This window comes from Dendrobates tinctorius, unplaced genomic scaffold (assembly GCF_039654945.1).
Source record: "Dendrobates tinctorius isolate UK_male_01 unplaced genomic scaffold, ASM3965494v1 ptg000177l, whole genome shotgun sequence".
Lineage (NCBI taxonomy): Eukaryota > Metazoa > Chordata > Amphibia > Anura > Dendrobatidae > Dendrobates > Dendrobates tinctorius.
In genome coordinates, this window is record NW_027361844.1 from 8,900,170 (window position 1) to 8,921,379 (window position 21,210).

At 44.3% G+C, this 21,210-nt stretch overlaps 1 protein-coding gene across 1 annotated transcript in view; it reads left to right on the forward strand.

Moving 5' to 3' along the window:
• MPP4 (MAGUK p55 scaffold protein 4) overlaps positions 1-21,210 on the forward strand; it is a 196,475-nt gene that overhangs the window by 130,224 nt on the left and 45,041 nt on the right. The window contains exons 9-11 of the mRNA XM_073551429.1: positions 17,236-17,432; positions 17,532-17,596; positions 19,494-19,511. Coding sequence (XP_073407530.1) covers positions 17,236-17,432; positions 17,532-17,596; positions 19,494-19,511 — 280 coding nt within the window. The remainder of the gene's footprint in view (positions 1-17,235; positions 17,433-17,531; positions 17,597-19,493; positions 19,512-21,210) is intronic.

Here is a 21,210-nt window from a genome sequence, read left to right on the forward strand (position 1 = left end):
GGCAAATCTGCTGGAAGACCTCTGGGTGTAGAGACCATTCCCCAGATGCGACCCCCTGCCGGCTGAGGAAGTCCACTGCCCAATTTTCCAGGCCCGGGATGTGGACCACCGATATTACCGAATGGTTCCTCTCGGTCCAGTGAAGCACATGTCTCACCTCGTGCATAGTTGCCCTGCTGCGAGTGCCCCCTTGATGATTTACGTAAGCCACCGCCGTGGCGTTGTCCAATTGAATCCAGACGGGACGTCCTGCTTAAAGGTGCTGAAAATGTTGCAGCGCCATCCGGACCGCTCGTATTTCCAACAAGTTGATCGGAAGGCGTGCTTCCTGATGCGACCATTGCCCTTGGGCCGTGTGGTGGCAAAAAACTGCTCCCCAGCCGAGGAGGCTGGCGTTGGTTGTGACCACTAGCCATTGATCTGGGGGAAAGGGTTACCCCTGAAGAAGGGAGGACCTGATCGTCCACCACTCTAGTGACTGTCTGACCTGAGAGGATAGCCGGCACTGATGATCGAGCGTGAACGGGTTCTTGTCCCAAGATGACAAGAGGGCGTGCTGTAGGGGGCGAAAATGAAAGTGGGCAAACGGAATCGCTTCCATTGCTGCCACCATCTTCCCTAGTACCCTCATCCCAAACCGAATGGTGTGTGGGACTGGCTGTAGAAGCTTCTGGACTCCTTGCCGGAGCGCTAGGGCTTTGACTTGAGGGAGAATTACCAACCCTCGGGAGGTGTCGAAAATCATCCCAAAAAGGAAATCCTCTGGGCTGGGACAAGGGATGATTTTTTTCCTGTTGACCAACCACCCTAAGCAGGAGAGGGTATCAGCGTAATGCTGACATTCTCCTCGCATGCCCGAAATGAGGGGCCCTTCACCAAGAGGTCATCTAAGTATGGTAGGATGACTATGCCCCGAGAGTGTAAGACGGCCATAACGACTGCCATTATCTTTGTGAACACTCTGGGGGAGTGGCTAGCCCGAAGGGCAGTGCTGCAAACTGGAAATGTTGGCCATTGATGGCGAAACGTAAAAACCTCTGATGCGAAGGAAAAATGGGGACGTGCAGGTAGGCATCCTGGATGTCGATAGAGGCCAAGTATTCTTCTTGTCCCATGGCCGATATAACTGAACGGAGAGATTCCATTCGGAAATGTTTGATCCTGATGAACCTGTTCAGGAGCTTCAGGTCCAAAACCGGCCTGACTGTCCCATCCTTTTTGAGGACAGCGAACAGATTGGAATAAAAACCCTGAGCCTTCTTGTGCTCTGGTACGGGAACAATGACTCCATTGTGCTGGAGTGAATTGATGGCCCCTAGCAACGCCCTTGCCCGGGGCTCCACTTTGGGAAGTCGGGACAGAAAAAATCATTTTGGGGGCTACTTGATAAACTCTATCTTGTACCCTGAGGACACCAGTTCCGCCACCCATGAGTCGCGTGCTACTGCGACCCAGACATGGCGAAACCAGAGCAGGCGGCTGCCTACTCTGCTGATGTCACCCAAGTCATTTAGCTGAGGATCTCTGGGACCTGATTCCCCTCGACCTGGGCTGGCGAGCACGCTTTCTCCCCAATGGGTTGGCTCTATATGAGACCTGTCGCTCCCTGTCCTGGTTGGAGCGACTTGGAGCGGCAGAACTGGCCGCTGCCATCCACCCGGGGTTGCGAAAGGCCCGAAACTGTGCCTGAGCCTGGCGAAACGGCTGTTTGACCTTTTGTTGCGGGAGGAAGCTGCTTTTTCCCCCAGTAGCATCGGAGATGAGTTGGTCTAACTTTTCCCCGAACAGGCTGCCACCCTGATAAGGCAGGGAAGTCAAGGACTTCTTGGAAATTGAATTGGCCCGCCATGTCCTTAACCATAGAGCTCTCCTAATGGCTACCGCTTTCGTGGCCGCAAGTGCCGCACAATTGGCCGCATCCAAGGAAGCGTTGATTAAGTAGTCACCAGCCATAGCAATCTGACTTGTGATCTCTGATACCTCCGAAGGCAGGTCTTTATCCTGCAAGACTTTGTTCAATGACTCCGACCATGACATCATGGCCTTGGCTACCCACGTCGCCGCGAACGAGGGAGAGAGTACTGATCCTGACGCTTCAAAAACTGAGCGATCCAAACTCTCTATGAGCCGATCAGTGGGGTCCTTAATAGAAGAACCACTAGGTACAGATAACAAGGTTTTCAAGGCCAAGCGTGACACTGGTGGATCCACCACTGGGGATTCCGCCCATTTCTTACAAAGCTCTGGGGCAAGCGGATATCTTGCCTCCATCGTCTTCTTGCCCGAGAAACGTCTATCCGGCCGTTCCCTGTGACGCTGCACTATGTCCTCAAACTCTGGGTGAGTGCCAAACATTCTATGCGGTCGCTTAGTCCGTTTAAAGGATACCTTATGGCCTGAGGCCAAGGTGACGTCATCCTCAACCCCCAGAGTCTGATTAACCGCTTCGATGAGGCTGTCAACTGTTTCTCGACACCCTGGGGTATCTAGGTTTTGTGGCTCATTTGAGTCATAATCTGAACTCTGCCTGCTCCCGACTACTGGTGAAGGAGAGCGTGATGCCGAACTCACGGATGCCGAGGCTCTTGTGAGGTGGAGGACCCCTCCCAGATAAGTAAGCCACTATCCTTGCCCCTATCTGGAGGGTGAAGAGACTCGATCGTCTTCGTAAGCACTGCCATAGACTGCGATAGTGATAGGGCCCATTCCGGAGGATTTGGATCACTGAGCTCGGTCGCAGGTGAGGGCTCCTGGGCGCGTTCGGATTCGCAGGCTTCGCAAAATTTTTTGCTCTGTGCCCGCAGAAACGAGGCCCAACAGGAGATGCATGCAGCATATAGGAACGTGTGCATCTTCCCCTTCCCAGCCATATTGTATCTGCCAATCTCAATACTGCTCTGCTAGGGGATGTGGGGGGGGAGAGAGCACCCCTCGATTGTTTGTAGCGTGGCCGTCGGGACCGCACTTACCTGGTCTTGTGTCCCCCACACGTGCTGTTTCTCCTCACCGATGTGCTCCCTCCTGCTGTGGGCGGGCCGACCGTCATTTCCCGGTTGCAGCCTACCCTGACGCGAAGCCGGGGGCTCAATTTATCCGGCGCCTGCCCAGGCGCCGGAGGGCGGGCCGCCGGAAGTGACGTCGCGCAGGGAGGGCGGGACTTCCGGATGCGGCCTACCACTGACCGAAGCCGCGGGCTGGATTTTTAGTGTCCGCCCGCCAAAGGGTGGCGGCGGGCGGGCAGGCCGCCGCAAACCACGGCCAGAGCCGGCGTCGGACACGGCATCAGGCACGGCGACGCCGCCAGGGGGGAAGGGGAGGGGGCCTAACCTTCAGTCCTGCCGAGCTGACGCATGAAGCTAAGGGCTCCAGTCCTCTGGACGCTGCCGTAGGGCCCTCCCAGGCCATCTCATCCATGCCCTCTAGAGGTAGAGGGAAGGGGGGTGAATATCCAGGACGGTGCAGGCTCCGTCTCCTTCCAGGGCTGAGGAGAGGGACCGTCCGCCGCCTTGCAGCACCGCCGTCTAGCGTTGGTGGAGCAGTGGGGGCCGGTCGGACTGTCTTGTGCCTCTGTACAGCCCATGGCTTCCATACCTAGGGGTGGTCAGGGCTAAGTCCGGCCTCATGTCCCACGTTGCAGGAGAGGATACATGGAGGGACACTCGCACGTGCTCGCCCGTTGATGGTTTAGGGAAATCGGACCCTTTCAATAGGATCCGTTGCCCCTGTCTTATCTTCATAGCAAAAGAGAGAGAGAAAAAAAAGTCTGGGGAAAATGGCCCAGATATGTCCCACGATGCGGGAAAGGATACGTGGAGACGATTCTCATGTGCTTGTCCGTTGATGGTTTGGGGAGATCGGACCCTTTCAATAGGGTCCGTCGCCCCTGTCTTATCTTCATAGGGAAAAAAAAAAGAAGTATGGAGAAAACCAGACATGTGTGCCTCCAAATGAGACAAAGGAGAAACATGGATTTTTGTGATAACTCACCGTAAAATCCTTTTCTCCGAGACGTTCATTGGGGGACACAGCACCCACCCTGTTAGCCAGTTTGGCTCTTGTTTATTTAATTAAGGTGCATTTTTGTTGATGTCAGGGTGGTTCTTTTCCAGACATATTGTTATCTTCATTAAGGCTGTTTTTTGTTATTCTCCTACTGCTTTTGCACTAAACTGGTTTCCGCCCGCAATCAAGGTGAGGGTGTATATGTCGGAGAAGGAGCTAACCTTGTGTTGTTTACTTAGTGTCAGCCTCCAGGTGGCGGTAGCATACACCCACAGTACCTGTGTCCACCAATGAGCGTCTTGGAGAAAAGGATTTTACGGTGAGTTATCACAAAAATCCATGTTTCCATCAATATGGCCATATAAGTCCTTGTTTTTTGCAGGATGAGTTGTACTTTTGAGCGACACCTTTGGCTTTAGCATGTCGTGTACTAGAAAACGGGAAAAAAAATTCCAAGTGAGGTGAAATTGCAAAAAAAAGTGCAATCCCACTCTTGTTTTTTGTTTTTTTTTTGCATAGACACCAAACATGTCTAGTTTTTTTTATCTAAGTGGTGAAAAAAAATTCCAAAGTTTGCTTAAAAAAAAAAAAAAAAAAAACTGCGCCATTTTCCGATACACGTAGCGTCTCTATTTTTCATGATATCAGGTTAGGTGGGGGCTTATTTTTTGCGTGCCGAGCTGACGTTTTTAAGGATACTATTTATGTGCAGATACGATTTTTTGATCGCCCGTTATTGCATTTTAATTCAATGTCACGGCAACCAAAAAAACTTAATTCTGGCGTTTCGAGTTTTTTTCCGCTATGCCGTTTAGCGATCGGGTTAATCCTTTTTTTTTATTGATAGATCGGGCGATTCTGAACTCGGCGATACCTAATATGTGTGATTTTTTTTTTTAAATTTATTGTTTTATTTTGAATGGGGCGAAAGGGGGGTAATTTAAACTTTTACATATTTTTTTATTTTTTTCAAAACTTAATTTTGGCATGCTTCAATAGCCTCCATGGGGGGCTAGAAGCATCCGCTATTTGATCGTCTCTGCTACATATAGGCGATGAGCAGATCGCCTATATGTAGCAAAATTACAGCATTGCTATGAGCGCCGACCAGCTTCTGTGACATAATAAAATTCTCTGTCCATTTATAAATGAGTTTTCCAAGCGTGCAGTGATTTCTGGATGATTTCCTCTGTAATTGCAGAGTTTGTTCACTCGATCGAAAGGATTCAGTTGTTTCATATGTCTCCATTTTAAAAAAAGGAGGAAAAATATAAAGAACCTAAACAAATATATTTTCTCTTAATCTTACTCCTTCATGGAATATTTTTTTGGGCCATCAAAGGATTTAGACCACATTCACACATTCAGTATTTTTTCAGTTTTTTACCTCAACATTTGTAAGACAAAGTCAGAAGATATAATAGAAACACATCCCCACTTCTGTATTTATCACCCACTCCTGGTTTTGACTTACAAATACTGAAGCAAAAAAACTCACCAAATACTCCGTGTGTGCGTGTAGCCTTACTGAAATGGAAATGGAGGTGGTAAACATAGGATCAGAATTTAATCTTAGATTTCCTGGAACCTCCTAGGCAACACGTTATAGGTAAATTGGGGATGTTATACCTCAAACTAATGCTATGTATGTAAAGGAGCTTTCAAGGCTATCAAATCCATTCTTTAACCTCTTCCCGACCGCCCACAGTAGATAAACGTTGGCGCTTGCTGGGCTTTGTGCAGCGCCGACGTTTATCTACTGCCGGCGGTTTTGTGCCCCCCGGGACCCCCACATACCTTACAACGCGGGGATCCAGGTGCACAATGCATGCTGGGACCCCCGACGTCATCGAGACCTGATTGGTTCAGGTCCTGATGACGTCAGCGTCACAGCAGCCAATGGGAGCGATCGCTGGGAAAGCTGCTTGTTTCCCGGCGATCTCACTCATTGTAACGCGGCTTCTCCTCTGATCTAACACTGACAGATGATCAGAGGTGAAGCAGCGTTACTGTGTGACTAGATCGCTGCCTAGCACAGCTGATCGCTGCCTGGCACAGCTGTGCCAGGCAGCGATCTTGTCACACAGTAACGCTGCTTCACCTCTGATCATCTGTCATTGTGAGATCAGCAGAGAAGTCGCGTTATTATGTGCCATGCAGCGATCTTGTCACATAGTAACGCTGCTTCACCTCTGATCATCTGTCAGTGTGAGATCAGAGGAGAAGTGGCGTTACTATGAGTCAGATCGCAGAGCAGCGATCTTGTCACAAAAATAAAAAAAAGTAAAGAAAAAAAAAGCAGGTACACAGGTTAGGGCTAGGGTTAGGGCTGGGATTAAGGTTATGGGTGTGTTGGTGTTAGGTTTGTGGTTAGGGTTATGGTTAGGGCTGAGATTAGGGTTAGAGGTGTGTTGGGGTTATGGTTGGAATTAGAATTGGGGGTTTCCACTGTTTAGGTACATCAGGGGCTCTGTAAATGCAATATGACGCCCGCAGACCATTCCATCAAAGTCTGCATTTCAGAACGTCACTATTTCCTTTCCGAGCCCCACCGTGTGCCCAAACAGTAGTTTTCTCCCACATATGGGGTACCAGCGTACTCAGGACAAATTGGACAACAACTCTTAGGGTCCAATTTCTCCTGTTACCCTTGTGAAAATAAAAATTGGGGGTTAAAAGATCATTTTTGTGGAAAAAAAATGATTTTTTTATTTTCACGCCTCTACATTATAAACTTTACTGAAACACTTGGGGGTTCAAAGTGCTCACCACACATCTAGATAAGTTCCTTGGGGGGTCTAGTTTCCAAAATGGGGTCACTTGTGGGGGATTTCCACTGTTTAAGTACATCAGGGACTCTGCAAACGCGACATGACACCCGCAGACCATTCCATCAAAGTCTGCATTTCAGAACGTCACTACTTCCCTTCCGAGCCCCACCGTGTGCCCAAACAGTAGTTTTCTCCCACATATGGGGTACCAACGTACTGAGGACAAATTGGACAACAACTTTTGGGGTCCAATTTCTCCTGTTACCCTTGTGAAAATAAAAATTGGGGGCTAAAAGATCATTTTTGTGGAAAAAAAAATGATTTTTTTTTTATTTTCACGGCTCTACATTATAAACTTTAGTGAAACACTTGGGGGTTCAAAGTGCTCAGCACACATCTAGATAAGTCCCTTGGGGGTCTAATTTCCAAAATGGGGTCACTTGTGGGGGGTTTCCACTGTTTAGGTACATCAGGGGCTCTCCAAATGCGACATGGCATCCGATCTCAATTCCAGCCAATTCTGCATTGAAAAAGTCAAACGGCACTCCTTCCGTTCTGAGCTCTGCCGTGTGCTCAAACAGTGGTTTAGCCCCACATACAGGGTATTGGCGTATTCGGGAGAAATTGCACAAAAAATTTTGTGGTTCATTTTCTCTTTTTACACTTGTGAAAATAAAAAAAAATGGTTTTGAAGTAAAATGTTTGTGAAAAAAAGTTAAATGTTTATTTTTTCCTTCCATATTCCATTCATTCATGTGAAGCACCTGAAGGGTTAATAAACTTCTTGAATGTGGTTTTGAGTACATTGAGAGGTGCAGTTTTTAGAATGGTGTCACTTTTGGGTATTTTCTGTCATATTGACCCCCCAAACTCACTTCAAATGTGAGGTGGTCCATAAAAAAAATGGTGTTGTAAAAATGAGAAATCGCTGGTCAACTTTTAACCCTTATAACTTCCTAAAAAAAAAAATTATGTTTCCAAAATTGTGCAGATGTAAAGTAGACATGTGGGAAATGTTATTTATTAATTATTTTTTTTTGTATTGTAAATTCTTTATTTTAGAATTTTTTAAGTTTTTGAACATCACCATTAAACACAACACCAATTCTCAGGTACAGTTGGTGACATATTAAATAGTGTCTGGTTTAGGGCGGGAAGGGAGGAGAAAATAAGGAAAAAATAGGTAGGGGAGGAAAGGAAAAAAGAAAGGGAAGGGGAAAAGGGAACATATTCATATACAATATCAACAACATTAACAATAACAACATGTGGTTGACAACATGAGCACAATCATTGCATGGGTGCACTTCAAAAAATAACGCTTCTCCATGTATTACAATTGAGCTATCTAATATGGGGTAGTAAGGCCGGAAGCCCCAAAGCAGAAGCCACCCAATTCAGTAGAGCCTAACAAAACAAAAAACTCCAGAATGTTCCTAAAGAGGATTGTCTTCTAAGTACCTATTCCAAGGGGCCCAAGTCGACACGAAAGCTTTATGATTATAAATTTCCCAGCTAGACAGCTCCTCTAAACGATAAATCTGATTTATTTTCGTATACCATTCTCCCAACGTGGGAGGAGCTACATCCTTCCAATGGGTAGCTATCAACTGTCTCGCCGCACTCAACATCAGTGGAAGAAGCCCATGTTTTTTTGGTAAAAAATCTTTTGACGGGCATGAAAGGAGAGCTTCCGTGGCTCCAAGATCCACCTTTATTAATCCTAATTTTTTGAGAACTAACTCAACTCCCTCCCAAAAAATTCGCAATCTAGGACATTCCCAGAATATATGCGTATGATGTCCTCTAGGATTGAGGCATCGCCAGCAATCATCATTATCCACGAGGCCTAACTGGAACAACTTAGCTGGAGTTAAATGCCACCTAGTTAATATTTTATAAGAATTCTCCTGCAAAAGTACACATCTAGAAAAACCCCTAGCATTTGACAGCATTTTAGATATTTGATCTTCTGTAAACGTGATATTAAGTTCAATTTCCCACGAGTGTATAAATGAGGGTTTAGAATGTACATTCGGAGAGATGAGATGTGAGTAAATGCGGGATATAATTTTCTGCCGTGGGGATGGAAGTTTAATCATAATATCTAGCCAGGACCAATTAGATTTAGACGGGAATCTCCTTCCAAACTGTAAAAGTATGCGTTTGATGTGTTGTTTCTGGAGAAAATTTGTTGGTTGGACCGATGCCCCCTGTGGCCAAGATCCCTCCCGCAAAGTGTTATTACTATAAAAACTATTTAACGTTTCTCTAGGGAGGTTGGACCATAAATTGTATGGATCCTGAAAGTCTTGCTCTAACAAATAGGGAATTGAGCCAATCGGTGTCAATGTGGAGGGGAAAGTATCTTCCGGGAACTCTCCCATTACAAATCTTTTAATACGCAACGTAGTTGTAGTTACATCATCCAACCTAAGAGAGGCCGGCGGCTTAGCCCTAGTCCAGAGATACGGCAAACCTCTCGGGCCCAGTAAAGCCCAGTCAACACTATCCCCCTCTTCCCTTTCAGCACAGGACACCACCTTTAACCATCTACTGAGATGGATAGCCTTATAATATAAAAGAAGGTCTGGAACCCCTAACCCTCCAAAAGAGAGAGGACGAGAAAGAAACTTATAAGGTAACCTAGCCCTTTTATTTTTCCATATAAATTTTCCAATAAGGGATTTTAATGTTCCAAAAAATGTCAGGGGAATCCGAATCGGAACCATGTTCATGGTATATAGTATAATGGGCATTATATATGCCTTAAACACATTAATACGACCCATCCAGGATAAAGTGGGTAAGCTATACTTCTGCATCAGGTTTTTGACCTTTTGAATTAAAGGAGTGTAATTGTCATGGAATAGGTTAGTGGGGTCTCTAGTTATCATTATTCCCAAATATCTAATAGAATTAGTGGCCCAAGAGAATGGAATCTGCGTACGAATGGTGGAGGTCTGAGAGTGAGGGAGACCAATGTTTAACACTTCAGATTTTGACAAATTGATTTTGAAATTAGAAAGGAGACCAAAATGATGAAAGGCTTGAAGAATAATTGGAAAGGCCTGGGATGGATTGGAGATAAGGAAAAGCAAATCGTCTGCGAAAGCTAGAGTCTTAAGTGACCTCTGACCCACCGTCAACCCCTCTATACGTTGATCTTGTCTGATGCTTTGTATCAAAGTTTCTATAACTAAAATGAACAAAGAAGGCGACAAGGGGCAACCCTGTCTAGTCCCGTTGCTAATCCCAAAACTATCTGACAGGGTGCCGTTGACTCTGACCTTGGCCGTCGGTTGTGAATAAAGCGAGAGGACTGCTGTTATATATTGAGGAGGGAAGCCAAACTTAATCATTACTTGTTCCATAAACCTCCAGCTCACTCTATCGAAAGCCTTCTCAGCATCCGTCGACAAGAGCATCAAGGGCATACCCCGAGTCTTAGCAAACATTATAGACTGAATGACTTTAGTAGAATTATCCTTCCCCTCCCTGCCTCTTACAAAGCCTACTTGGTCTGCATAAATTAGCTTAGGTAAGAAATTGCTTAATCTGCCCGCTAATATTTTAGCCCACATCTTAATATCTGCATTAAGCAGTGATATTGGTCTGTAGCTAGTGCACAGATTGGGATCTTTACCCTCCTTAGGGAGGACTGTGATGTATGCCTCCAAGGATTGTCTAGGGGGGAGCTGGCCTGCTAAATAGGAATTAAACAAAGACACTAGGTGAGGTAACAGTGGTTTTATAAACTTTTTATAATAGATAATGGGAAGACCATCTGGGCCCGGTGCCTTTCCGTTCGGAATAGTAGAAAGAATGTCTAAAATCTCTGTAGGGGTAACTGGGGCAGTCAATAAGGACTGACCTTCAAGAGTTATTTTAGGGAGATGTAACGAGGTCAAAAATTCTTTCATTTTTGCTAAGGCTGTGACTGGCTCCTGCATGCTATCAGGTGTATTTAAATTGTATAAATTTTCATAAAAGTCTTTAAACTCCCTGGCAATATCTGCAGTCCCGAGAATTGAAGAGCCATCTAAAGCTCTAAGTTGTCTAATAAACGTCTTTTCCTTTTGTTTCTTAAGTAGGGATGTCATAAGCTTACTACTCTTATTGCCATGGAGATAAAACTTCTGTCTACTTCTCATATAAATTTTTGCTGATTTAATGTTTAAAAGGTTTTTTAATGAGGTTCTCAGATCTGTCAGTTCTGACAATATTTTATTTACCTGAGATCTCTTATGTAACCTCTCGAAGGAACTGATTTGATGTAGAATAGACACAACCTTTTTTGATCGCTCCTTTTTCAAATATGAGCCTAGGGCTATAAATTCCCCTCTCATTACTGCTTTATGAGATTCCCACACCATAGGCAAGGGCGGGCCTGAGTGCAAATTATTCTGAAAAAAGAAGTCAAGAGTACTTGTCAGTTTTTCAATGTGAGAATCCGAGTCCAAAAGAGTTTCATTCAGTGACCACGACCCAGCCGGCCGTGGTAGAGTTTTTATCTCTATGTCAAGAAAAATGGGAGCGTGATCTGAGAGAGAAATGATATCTATATTAGCTTTTCTAACTAATTGGAGATTAGCTGTTTGTACCAGTAGGTAATCAATTCTGTGATAGCTATTATTCGGATGGGAATAAAAAGTGTAATCTCTGCCCGAAGGAAAAAGCGTTCTCCAAGGGTCTATCAGATGCAATTTTTGTAATGAAAGGTGTAATCGTCTCAGCGCCCTCTGAGAAAGAGCCGATCTGCCCGTTGAAGTATCTAAGGCTGGGTTCAAAGATACATTAAAATCCCCTCCCACCAACAACAGACCCTCAGTAAAAAGTTCCAGAACATTCAATGTTTTACACAGCCAACCTATCTGGTTCCTATTTGGGGCATATAAGTTACACAAGGTAATCTTAGTGTTAGCCAAAAAGCCCTTAATTATAATGTACCTGCCTTCTGAATCAGATAAACAATCGCTCAAAATAAAAGGAACATTTTTCTTTATAGCAATACTCACTCCACCTGACGCTGAACCGCCCGTACTGTGATACCAGGTCGGGTAGCGAGATCTAGACATATCTGGGACTCTCCCTTTTTTAAAATGTGTCTCCTGCAGGAAAACTATACTAGATTTCTTTGAGTGCAAAAGATTCATCACTTGGCTTCTCTTATTCGGAGAGCGTAAGCCCTTTACATTATACGAGGCCACAGTTATAGTGGCTAAGTTCACCTTATCACCCATAATTTGTTAAAGAAGGTAATAAAAAGGATTCCTCCGTCATCAAACCACAGAAATTAAAAGAAAAAAACAGAGATAAGAAAAATAACAAAAAACCTAAAAATTATTAAGATAAAACATGAGAAATACAACAAGAACCAACTACCTGTCTGTGGCAGAGGCAGGGGGTCAAAAATACCTCCCATAACAGAACAGGAAAAAACATTTCTGACACACGAGTGGCATATGTTAACTTATACGGCAATTGAATGATATCAACACCTGAATAAATGTCAAACTTAGCAAGCTAAAGTAGGATAAAGCATGTCCGAACGGGCCGAGGGGTCCGGCTCCAGTGTGGAAAAAACAAATACAACCGGGAGAAGTACAAGAAAGCTCAGGGGGGTATCTCCTTTTCCGTTCCAGATTTCCCTCTTTTGGGAGTCGAGCGTCTCTTTCCCAAGACCCAGTCCCCCTGTCCTCCAGTAAAAGCATGAACAGGGGGAGGCGTACGATGATCCATGTCTAGAGGAAGCCAGGAAGGAATGTCCATAGGGGCGATGCCAAAAGCGTCCCATATTTTGGGTAAATCTTCAGGGGTCCGAACCATTATTTGCCTACCATCTCCTTGTATAGATATACCAAACGGAAACAGCCATTTATATAAGATTTTACGCGAGCGTAACACCTCCAGGAGGGGCCTTAGGACTCTTCTTTTTGCAAGGGTCGACGGCGCAACATCCTGATAAAGATGAATAGCAGATCCCTCATAAGAAAGATTTTTAATGTCTCTTGAAGCGGACAAAATAGCATTGGTATCCAAATAGCTCAGTAGGCCGCAAATCACATCCCTCGGAGGTTCCGTTGGTTTCGGCTTTGGTCTAAGAGATCTATGCACCCTTTCTATTACAATTCGGTCACATGTTTCTTGTGGAATTAAGAGGGCAAAGATCTCCTTAGTAGCTTTTTCCAATATCTCTGTGGAAACACTTTCAGGCAAGCCTTTTATCCGTATGTTCTTTCTGCGACTCCGATTTTCCTGATCCTCAAGGGCCAGAAAAGAGTTGTTAAGCTGTATTCTGTGATAATCTAGATGTTCTCTCATAGCATTGGAGTGGCTAATGATAGAGGACTGAGAGGACTCCAAAGACTCCACTCTATTACCAATGTGTAACAAGTCCGCTCTCATACCAGATATTTCATTAACCAATGGTTTCATAGCCTGTGCTAATAATTTTTTAAAAAACGATCTAGAAAGTTTCCCAGAGTCTGATTGAGTGACATCGCTGCCAGAAGCATCGTCACTGGAATCTGAGTCCTCGGCATGCTCCTCCTCCACAACTTCTACAGGGAGCCTTTTAGCATTAGGCTTAGACGTAGCAGATTTGTTTTTCAAAAATTTATCCATTTCACCTTGTTTGCTTCGATGCGCCTCCGCAGTCAGCGGTTTTGCTCGCTCTTTATTAGTTTTGACCATTTTGCTCAATTGAAGCGTGCCTAAAATTTACCACCCGTGCGTCAAGAAAAGTCTAGTACAGCATTTTGCTATATAAAAATAACCCCATGTAACTTGGAGGGTGAGGGGTTAAAAATTGGAAACATCCGCGGGGATCCGCTGGAGCCGGCAGAGACAGGGTAGCGCCAACTCTCCACTGCTGCGTTTATATCAGCAGACAGCAGCACTTCTATGTGGGGGGAGCGATATCCCCCGCTCAGGCCTTGCAGAAAGTCTCAGCAACGCCGGGGGCCGTCAACAACCTGTCTGGCCCAGAGCCAGCACCCTCCTCCCCCTCATGCAGCTCATGCAGCAACAGCAATCCCCGCAGGCCACACAGACAGCACACCGGGGGTTTCCTCTCACCGCCTTGTGCTCCAACAGGCGAGACCGCTCCCTGCTCTGCGGTCTCACACCTCCACCAAGGGCCTCCTGCGGTCCGGATCTCCGGGTCTTGTACTCAGGGGGATATATAAAGATGGCGCCCGTCTTCCTCCAGCGCCGCAGCACTCTCCACGAGGCCGCTCAGCGCTCCGGTGCCGCGTCTCCACACCCCCCCTCACCTTCTTCTCCAAGCCCGGGGCACTCTAAAAATCTTTTTTGTCGCTTTTATGCCGCTTTTATCTGGGCCAAATAAGGCAATTTTGTGGCTAGGAGCGGGAGCTGCCATAAAACACGTCCTCCCTGTGTGAGATCCAGGCCACGCCCGTTATGTATTAATTATTTTGTGCGATATCACTCTCTGATTTAAGGCTATACAAATTAAAAGCTTGAAAATTGCTAAATTTTCTAAATTTTCGCCAAATTTTGATTTTTTTAAAAATAAGCGCAGATCATATCAAAATTTTTTTACCACCATCATGAAGTACAATATGTCATGAGAAAACAATGTCAGAATCAGTAGGATCCGTTTAAGCGTTCTAGAGTTATGACTTCATAAAGTGACACTGGTCAGAATTGAAAAAATTGGCCCGGTCACGAAGGCAAAAACAGGTTCGGGTGCGAAGGGGTTAATTGTAGAAATCCAGTGTTGAAATCATATGCAAATGAGCTGCAAGTGCTTTGTGGTAGTTAGTACACTTGCAGCTCTCCTGTCCTCCCTCTTTATTTCCCGCTTGCCTTCTGTTTATTGACTGACAATTCACTTTTATTGTAGAGTCCTACCTCCCATGACCTGTAAGTCAGATGCCGGATGCAGGCGGATAATAGACAGGAAGGACCTAAATGTGTAAAATTCTCAAGACAGGTTCCCTTTTAAGTTACGGATGTACTAATAATGTTTTTTTTTTATATCAAATGAAAAAGAAGGTTGTAACCCTCTCTAGCCTTTCATTATCGTTCCCTTGGTGTCCTGTTCTCACTGGCACAACACACTGACTACATAAATAATTGAAGAGATTCCAATAATTTACCAGTTTAACCCCTTCCCAATATAGAATGTAGTAGTACACCCTATGTTAGGTGTGGGTGTAAGGAGCAAGCTCAGGAGTTGAGCCCGCTCTATACACAGGAAGTCTTAGCTGTATAATACAGCCATCACCTGCCTCCACCTTATCTAACTTAATCTCTCAAGTGCTGCTGTCAATCTCTGAAATGATTGAAAGGTGCCAATGAGTTAAATGGTAGCTTGGGGCCTACATCTTTGAGGTTGGGCTTGTGGCACAGCAGTATTGCACTACATAGAGCAAGCAGTCAAATGATTGCAGGTTCAATCGAAATCACCAGAAGAATTATGTCATAATTTTTTCCACATAATGAGCACCTTAAAACTGAAACCCCGCAAAACAATGGAGGAATTGTGTTTTTATTCACCATTTTACCCCGTTTGGAATTTTTGTTCCAGGTTTTCAGTACATTATATGGCAAAAAAATGAATGGTGTCCGCTTCCACGGCTAAAAATCTTGTCTCGTATTTACTCACATCTGATCTCTCCAGGGGTACATTTTAAGCCCTCATTTATTTACTCCTGGGAGATGGAACTTAATGTTGCGTTTACAGGGGAACAAGTATCTAGGATGCTATCTAGTGCACGGGGATTCTCCAGGTGTGTTCTTTTGCAAGAAAACTCTTATAAAATTTTGACCAGGTGGCATTGGACTCCCGCGAAGCTCTTTCAGAGGGGTCTTGCTGATAATGATGCTTGTTGGAGATGCCTTAATCCTGGAGGGCATCATACACACATATTTTGGGATTGTCCCAAATTGAGACATTTTTGGGACGGTGTCGAGCTGGTTCTCAAGAATTTACAGCTAATTAAGACCAGTCTCGGGGCGACGGAGGTTCTTCTTTCGTGCCCATCAAAGGATTTTTTACCAAAAAAACATGGCCTACTCCCCTTGATGTTAAGCGCTGCAAAACAACTGATAGCTGTTCATTGGAAAGATGTCACTCCCCCCACATTGGAGGAGTGGCGTGACAAAATAAATCAGATTTCTCGTCTGGAAGAGCTGTCTAGCTGGGAGGTCTTTAGTCACAAATCTTATGTGTTGACTTGGGCCCCGTGGACTAGATATTTGAGGGACAACCCTCGAGGAGAGGGATCAGATACTATTTGAACCTCGCTTAGATTTGGTGGCCTTGATTTTTGGGGTGGCTGGTTCCGGGGTTACGTATAAAACTGTTCACCTGCTCTAATTTTATATTACATGCACTTATTGCTAGTGTCGATGCCGACGACTACTTTGTTTTGATGTTATTGTTATTGTTTGTTATTATATATCCCTCCTTTCCCTTCCCCTCTTCTTTTTCCTTTTTCCCATCCACTTTCCCCTCCCCCTCTTGCTTTTTCCCCAATTATTATTTTTTACACCTTGGATGGACGCCTAAACAATCTTTAACCATATGCATTTGTAAAGTGTTGATCTGTCTTATGGTGTAATTGAAACTTGAAAATAAAGAATTTAAAAAAAAAAAAATGAATGGTGTCATTGAAAACTAAAACTCATCCCACAAAAAATAAGCCCTTGTAACAGCTATGTTGATGGAAACATTGTAAAACAAGTTATGACTCATGGAAAAAGGGGAGGTTAAAACAAATTAGCAATAATGAAAAATTGCCTGGTCAAATTTTTGGGTGAAATTATTCTGTAAATGATTATTTAATCTCAGCAAATGCTATTTACCTGCAGATAAAGGATTAATCTGCAGGTTAATAGTGTTAGGCCAGGGTCACACTTGCAACTGCAATGCGAGAAACTCTCATCAATACCCGGCACTGCCGCTGACATTGCCGCTGGCGCCCAGGACCGGCGCGCTCAGCTGCATAGAAATATGCCGCACACTCCAGTCCTGACTGCCGGCGGTAGTGCCGGGTATTGATGCGTGAGTTTCTCGCATTGCTGGTGTGGCTACAGGGAGAAAATGAACTTCTTTCCTTCCAGGAGCCGCCGTCTTTCAGTCGCTCTGTACAGATGCGCTGCAGTGGTGAAAGGCAATTAAGGAGCCGGGGCAAGCTTAAAGTCAGTGCTCACAGTAAAATGAGCGATGTTGAGTGTTCACTGTTGCCGCTCCGGGCAGACCAGTATAACTGAAGGCTGGCGGATCCCTGGAGGAAAGAAGTTCATTTTCTCCCGGTAGCCGCACTTTCAATAAAGTAACAGGCTCCCTTTAAGAAAATGCCTCTTCCTCCAGGGTCATTTATAGTTTATTCCAGGTGTACATTATGGAATGCTCTGGCTTATAATAGATGTGATAGTGTTGAAACAGTATGTGCTCATTTTCCTCTCTTTCTTTTTTCTTCTGAATAAGCTGTTTGTCAGAGCGATGGCAGATTACTGGCCTCATCAGGATCCGGCCATACCCTGCGCAGATGCTGGACTGCCTTTTAAAAGAGGAGAAATCTTGCAAATAGTTGATCAGAGCGACTCTATGTGGTGGCAAGCACGAAAAGCATCAGACCTCAGCAGATGTGCTGGCCTCATCCCATCCAACCACTTACTGAAGAGGTACAGTTCTAACTTCTAGTAATCCTGTCTGCAGCTACTTCCCGCTATTGCTTTTTACAAAGCGAAAATGATTGTTTTTTGTTTTTTTTATGTATTCAGGAAACAACGGGAATTTTGGTGGTCTCAGCCATTCATGTCCCATACTTGCCTTAAAGCATCCCAGTGTGAGTATCTACTAATGCACTATGCTGACAATATCGGGCATTTATATTTTACATTTTGTATTCTTTTTTTGTTTTAAATATATTCTTTGTTTTAATCATTGCAATATTTTCAGCCTAGACTTAAAGGCTTTTTTCCCTTTTAAATAGCCTTCTACCCTGGCTGCAGTGTATTATAATAAATAAAAAAAAAAAAAAACAAGCTCTACTCATCTTCCCACCTGTGAGTCTCTGCCTCCCCCTCCCCCTCCCCGATGTCTGGCATTAACTGTGTTGCTGACGTTATGGTGATAGCATTGCGGCCAATCAGTGAGCTCAGGGGCTCTGAGCAGTGCGTTCCATCTGCATTAACGGGGCAACTAAGCTCACTGATTGGCCACCGTGCTGTCCATGTGGTGTCAGCTCAGCACCAATGTCAATTTGTGAAGAAAAAGCAATGATTTAACCACTTAACCCCTGAGCCATTTATCGTTTTTGCTTTTTGCTCCCCTTCTTCCCAGAGCCATAACTTTTTTTATTTTTCCGTCAATATGGCCATATCAGGTCTTGTTTTTTGCAAGATGTGTTGTACATTTGAACAACACCATTGGTTTTATCATATCATGTACTGGAAAACAGGAAAAAAAATTACAAGTGCAGTGCAATTGCAAAAAAAAAGTGCAATTCTACAGGTTTGGGTTTTTTTCCATATTCACTAAATGCTAAAACTGACCTGCTGTTATGATTCTCCAGGTCATTACGAGTTCACAGACACTAAACATGTCTAGGTTCTTTTTTTATTTAAGTGGTGAAAAAAAAATTAAAAATTTGTTTAAAAAAAAATAAAAATGGAGTCATTTTCCCAGACCTGAAGTGTCTTCATTTTTTGTGATCTGGGGTTGGGTGAGGGCTTATTTTTTGTGAGCCAAGCTGACGTTTTTATTCACACAACTTTGGTGCAGATACAATGTTTTGATCGCCTATTATTGTGTTTTATTCATATGTAGTGATGACCAAAAAAAAAAGAATTCTGGCGTATTGAATTTTTTTCTCGTTACTCCGTTTAGCAATCAGGTTAATTCTTTTTTTATATTGATAGATCTGAATGCAGTGATACCAAATATGTGTATACTTTTTTCATTGTTTTATTTTGAATGGGGTGAATGGGGTAAATGGGGGGTGATTTGAACTTTTATATTTTTTTTAATTTTTTTTAAATATTTTTAAAAGCTTTTTTCTTTACTTTTTGCATGATTCAATAGCTTCCATGGAAGACTAGAAGCTGCAGTACTTTGATAGCCTCTGCTACACATAGGCGATGATCAGATCGCCTGTGTGTAGCAGAAATGCTCACCTGTTATGAGCGCCGACCACAGGGCGGCACTCGTAGCAATCTGGCAATGACAACCACAGAGGTCTGCTGCAGACCTCTGTTTTCATGCCGACCCATCAGTGACCCGCGATCATGTGTCGGTGTCACCGATGGGCGGAGCCAGTGACGCACTTAATGTAAGCGCAAGGTAGATGCCACCATCAATCTCTGACAGTGGCATTTAACTAGTTAACAGCCACGGGTGGATTATGATTCCACCCATGGCTGTTGCGGGCACATGTCAGCTGTATAGATCAGCTGTCATGTGCCCTGAAGGTGCAGGCTCAGCGCTAGAGCCCACACCAAACGGGGAATCCAACATTTGCGTATTATTATGGCACATATCAGAAATGGGTTAATGTATCAGTGAATAACAGTGCACTGGCCTCCTATACAGATGTATGAAAAGATGGTAGACATTAGCCCTCATTGAGGGCAGGGGCTGATTTGAGCTCTGCTACTAAGCTCAATGATTTCTGCGTAAACTAATTTATGTTTTACATTAAGTTTTACTTTGTCTTTTTTTTTATTATACTTTCACATGGACAGTGAGCACAATTGGGGAAGGTAAGAAGTATTAATTCATATAAAAAAAAAACCCAGAATGGCATTATTTTTCACAAAGCATAGTAAATGCATACTTAATGTATTACACAATCTAAGCTCAACATAACCTTTTTTACTTGCACCTTTGTGACCTTTACCATCTCTCTACCTGCTGTTCAGTGTATCCAGCTTCGTATAGTAGAATTGGGGGCCCTATTCTTACCTGTTGAAACTACATTTCCCAGCAGCACTTGCTTCTCTTCAGTGCTGCAGACCCCTTTCTTGTGTGCTCCTGCCAATCTCCATCTTTCTGAGTTATCATCAAGTTAATCTAAGCGTAGAATTTACCTTATGCTTCTGTGCACACTCTACTCCTGTACAGTGACCAGCCTGACTGATTTTATCTTCTGTCATCTACATCATGGTTCTAACTCACCTATCCTACACTTCTCCACAATGGTAGCGCTAAGGTGTGTTTGCTGCCTGTTGCAGAGAGATCAGTTATGTAAAACTGCAAATGCTTCTCTGTTGATGTACTGTATATACCAGAAAATAATGCTCTGTCATATGTATTAATACAGAAGCATTTACAGATTTACATAACTGGTCTATCTGTTGCAGTCAACAAACACAGTTCCACTAATCTCAACCCGTGCACATTGATCCCCATACTGCAGTATATCTCTCCTCTCAACCCCTCTATACAGTGTCTCATTCTGCAGTCAGTACATCACTTTTTTTTAGCCCCCTTTATTTAACTCTACCCGTAGTATATCTCTCCTCTCAGATCCCTGTACACTGCCCATTCTGCAATATATCTCTCTTCTCTGTCCCCTCTATATACAGCCTTATCCTGCAGTATATTTGTCCTCTCAGCCTCATCATGCAGCATATCTCTCTCTCCTTTCTGTTCCCTAAATTTAAATCTCATTCTGCAGGATAGCACCTCTATATACAACCCCATTCTGCAGTGTATCTCTCCTTTCAGCCCCATGTCTACAGCTTATCTGCAGTATATCGCTCTTCTTGGCCCCTATACACACAGCCCCATCCTACAGTATATCTTTCCTTTCTCTCCCCTCTATTTACAGACTCCTACTGCAGTATATCTCTAGTTTCTTTCCCCTCAATATACAGCCCTATATTGCAGTATATCTCTCTTTTGTCCCCTCTATATACAACCCATTCTGCAATGTATCGCTCTTTTCTGTTCCCTGTAGATATCACCCATCCTGCAGTATATCTCTTCTTTTCCTTTCCCCTCTATATACAGCCCATTTTGCAGTACATCTCTTCTTTTTGTTCCCTGTAAATAAAGCCCACATTCTGCAGTACGTCGCTCCTCTTAGTTCCTAGCACACACACCACACCACTGCTTCCTGGTATGAAAATTGTAGAGTGATGTTTGAGGCTCTGCCCCTTCTCATGACATGATTCCACACAGTAAAAGCTTTGTTCTGGACACAACCCAGAGCAAAGCTATGCTGGCAAGATGCCATCAGAGAGATAGATTACACTGCGCATGAGTGACCATTAGCTGTAACTATTAAAGGATGGTTCCAATGGTAACTGATGGGTAAATAGTGCCTAGAAGCTCAAGCTTAGGGTGGTGATTTGTGCAAAATGTGGCAGATTAAGGCTACTTTCAGACTTGCGTTACCAGGCGCAGCGCTCGGCCGCCGCTAAGCTCCGCCCGGCCACGCCCCCTCCGGTCAGCTCC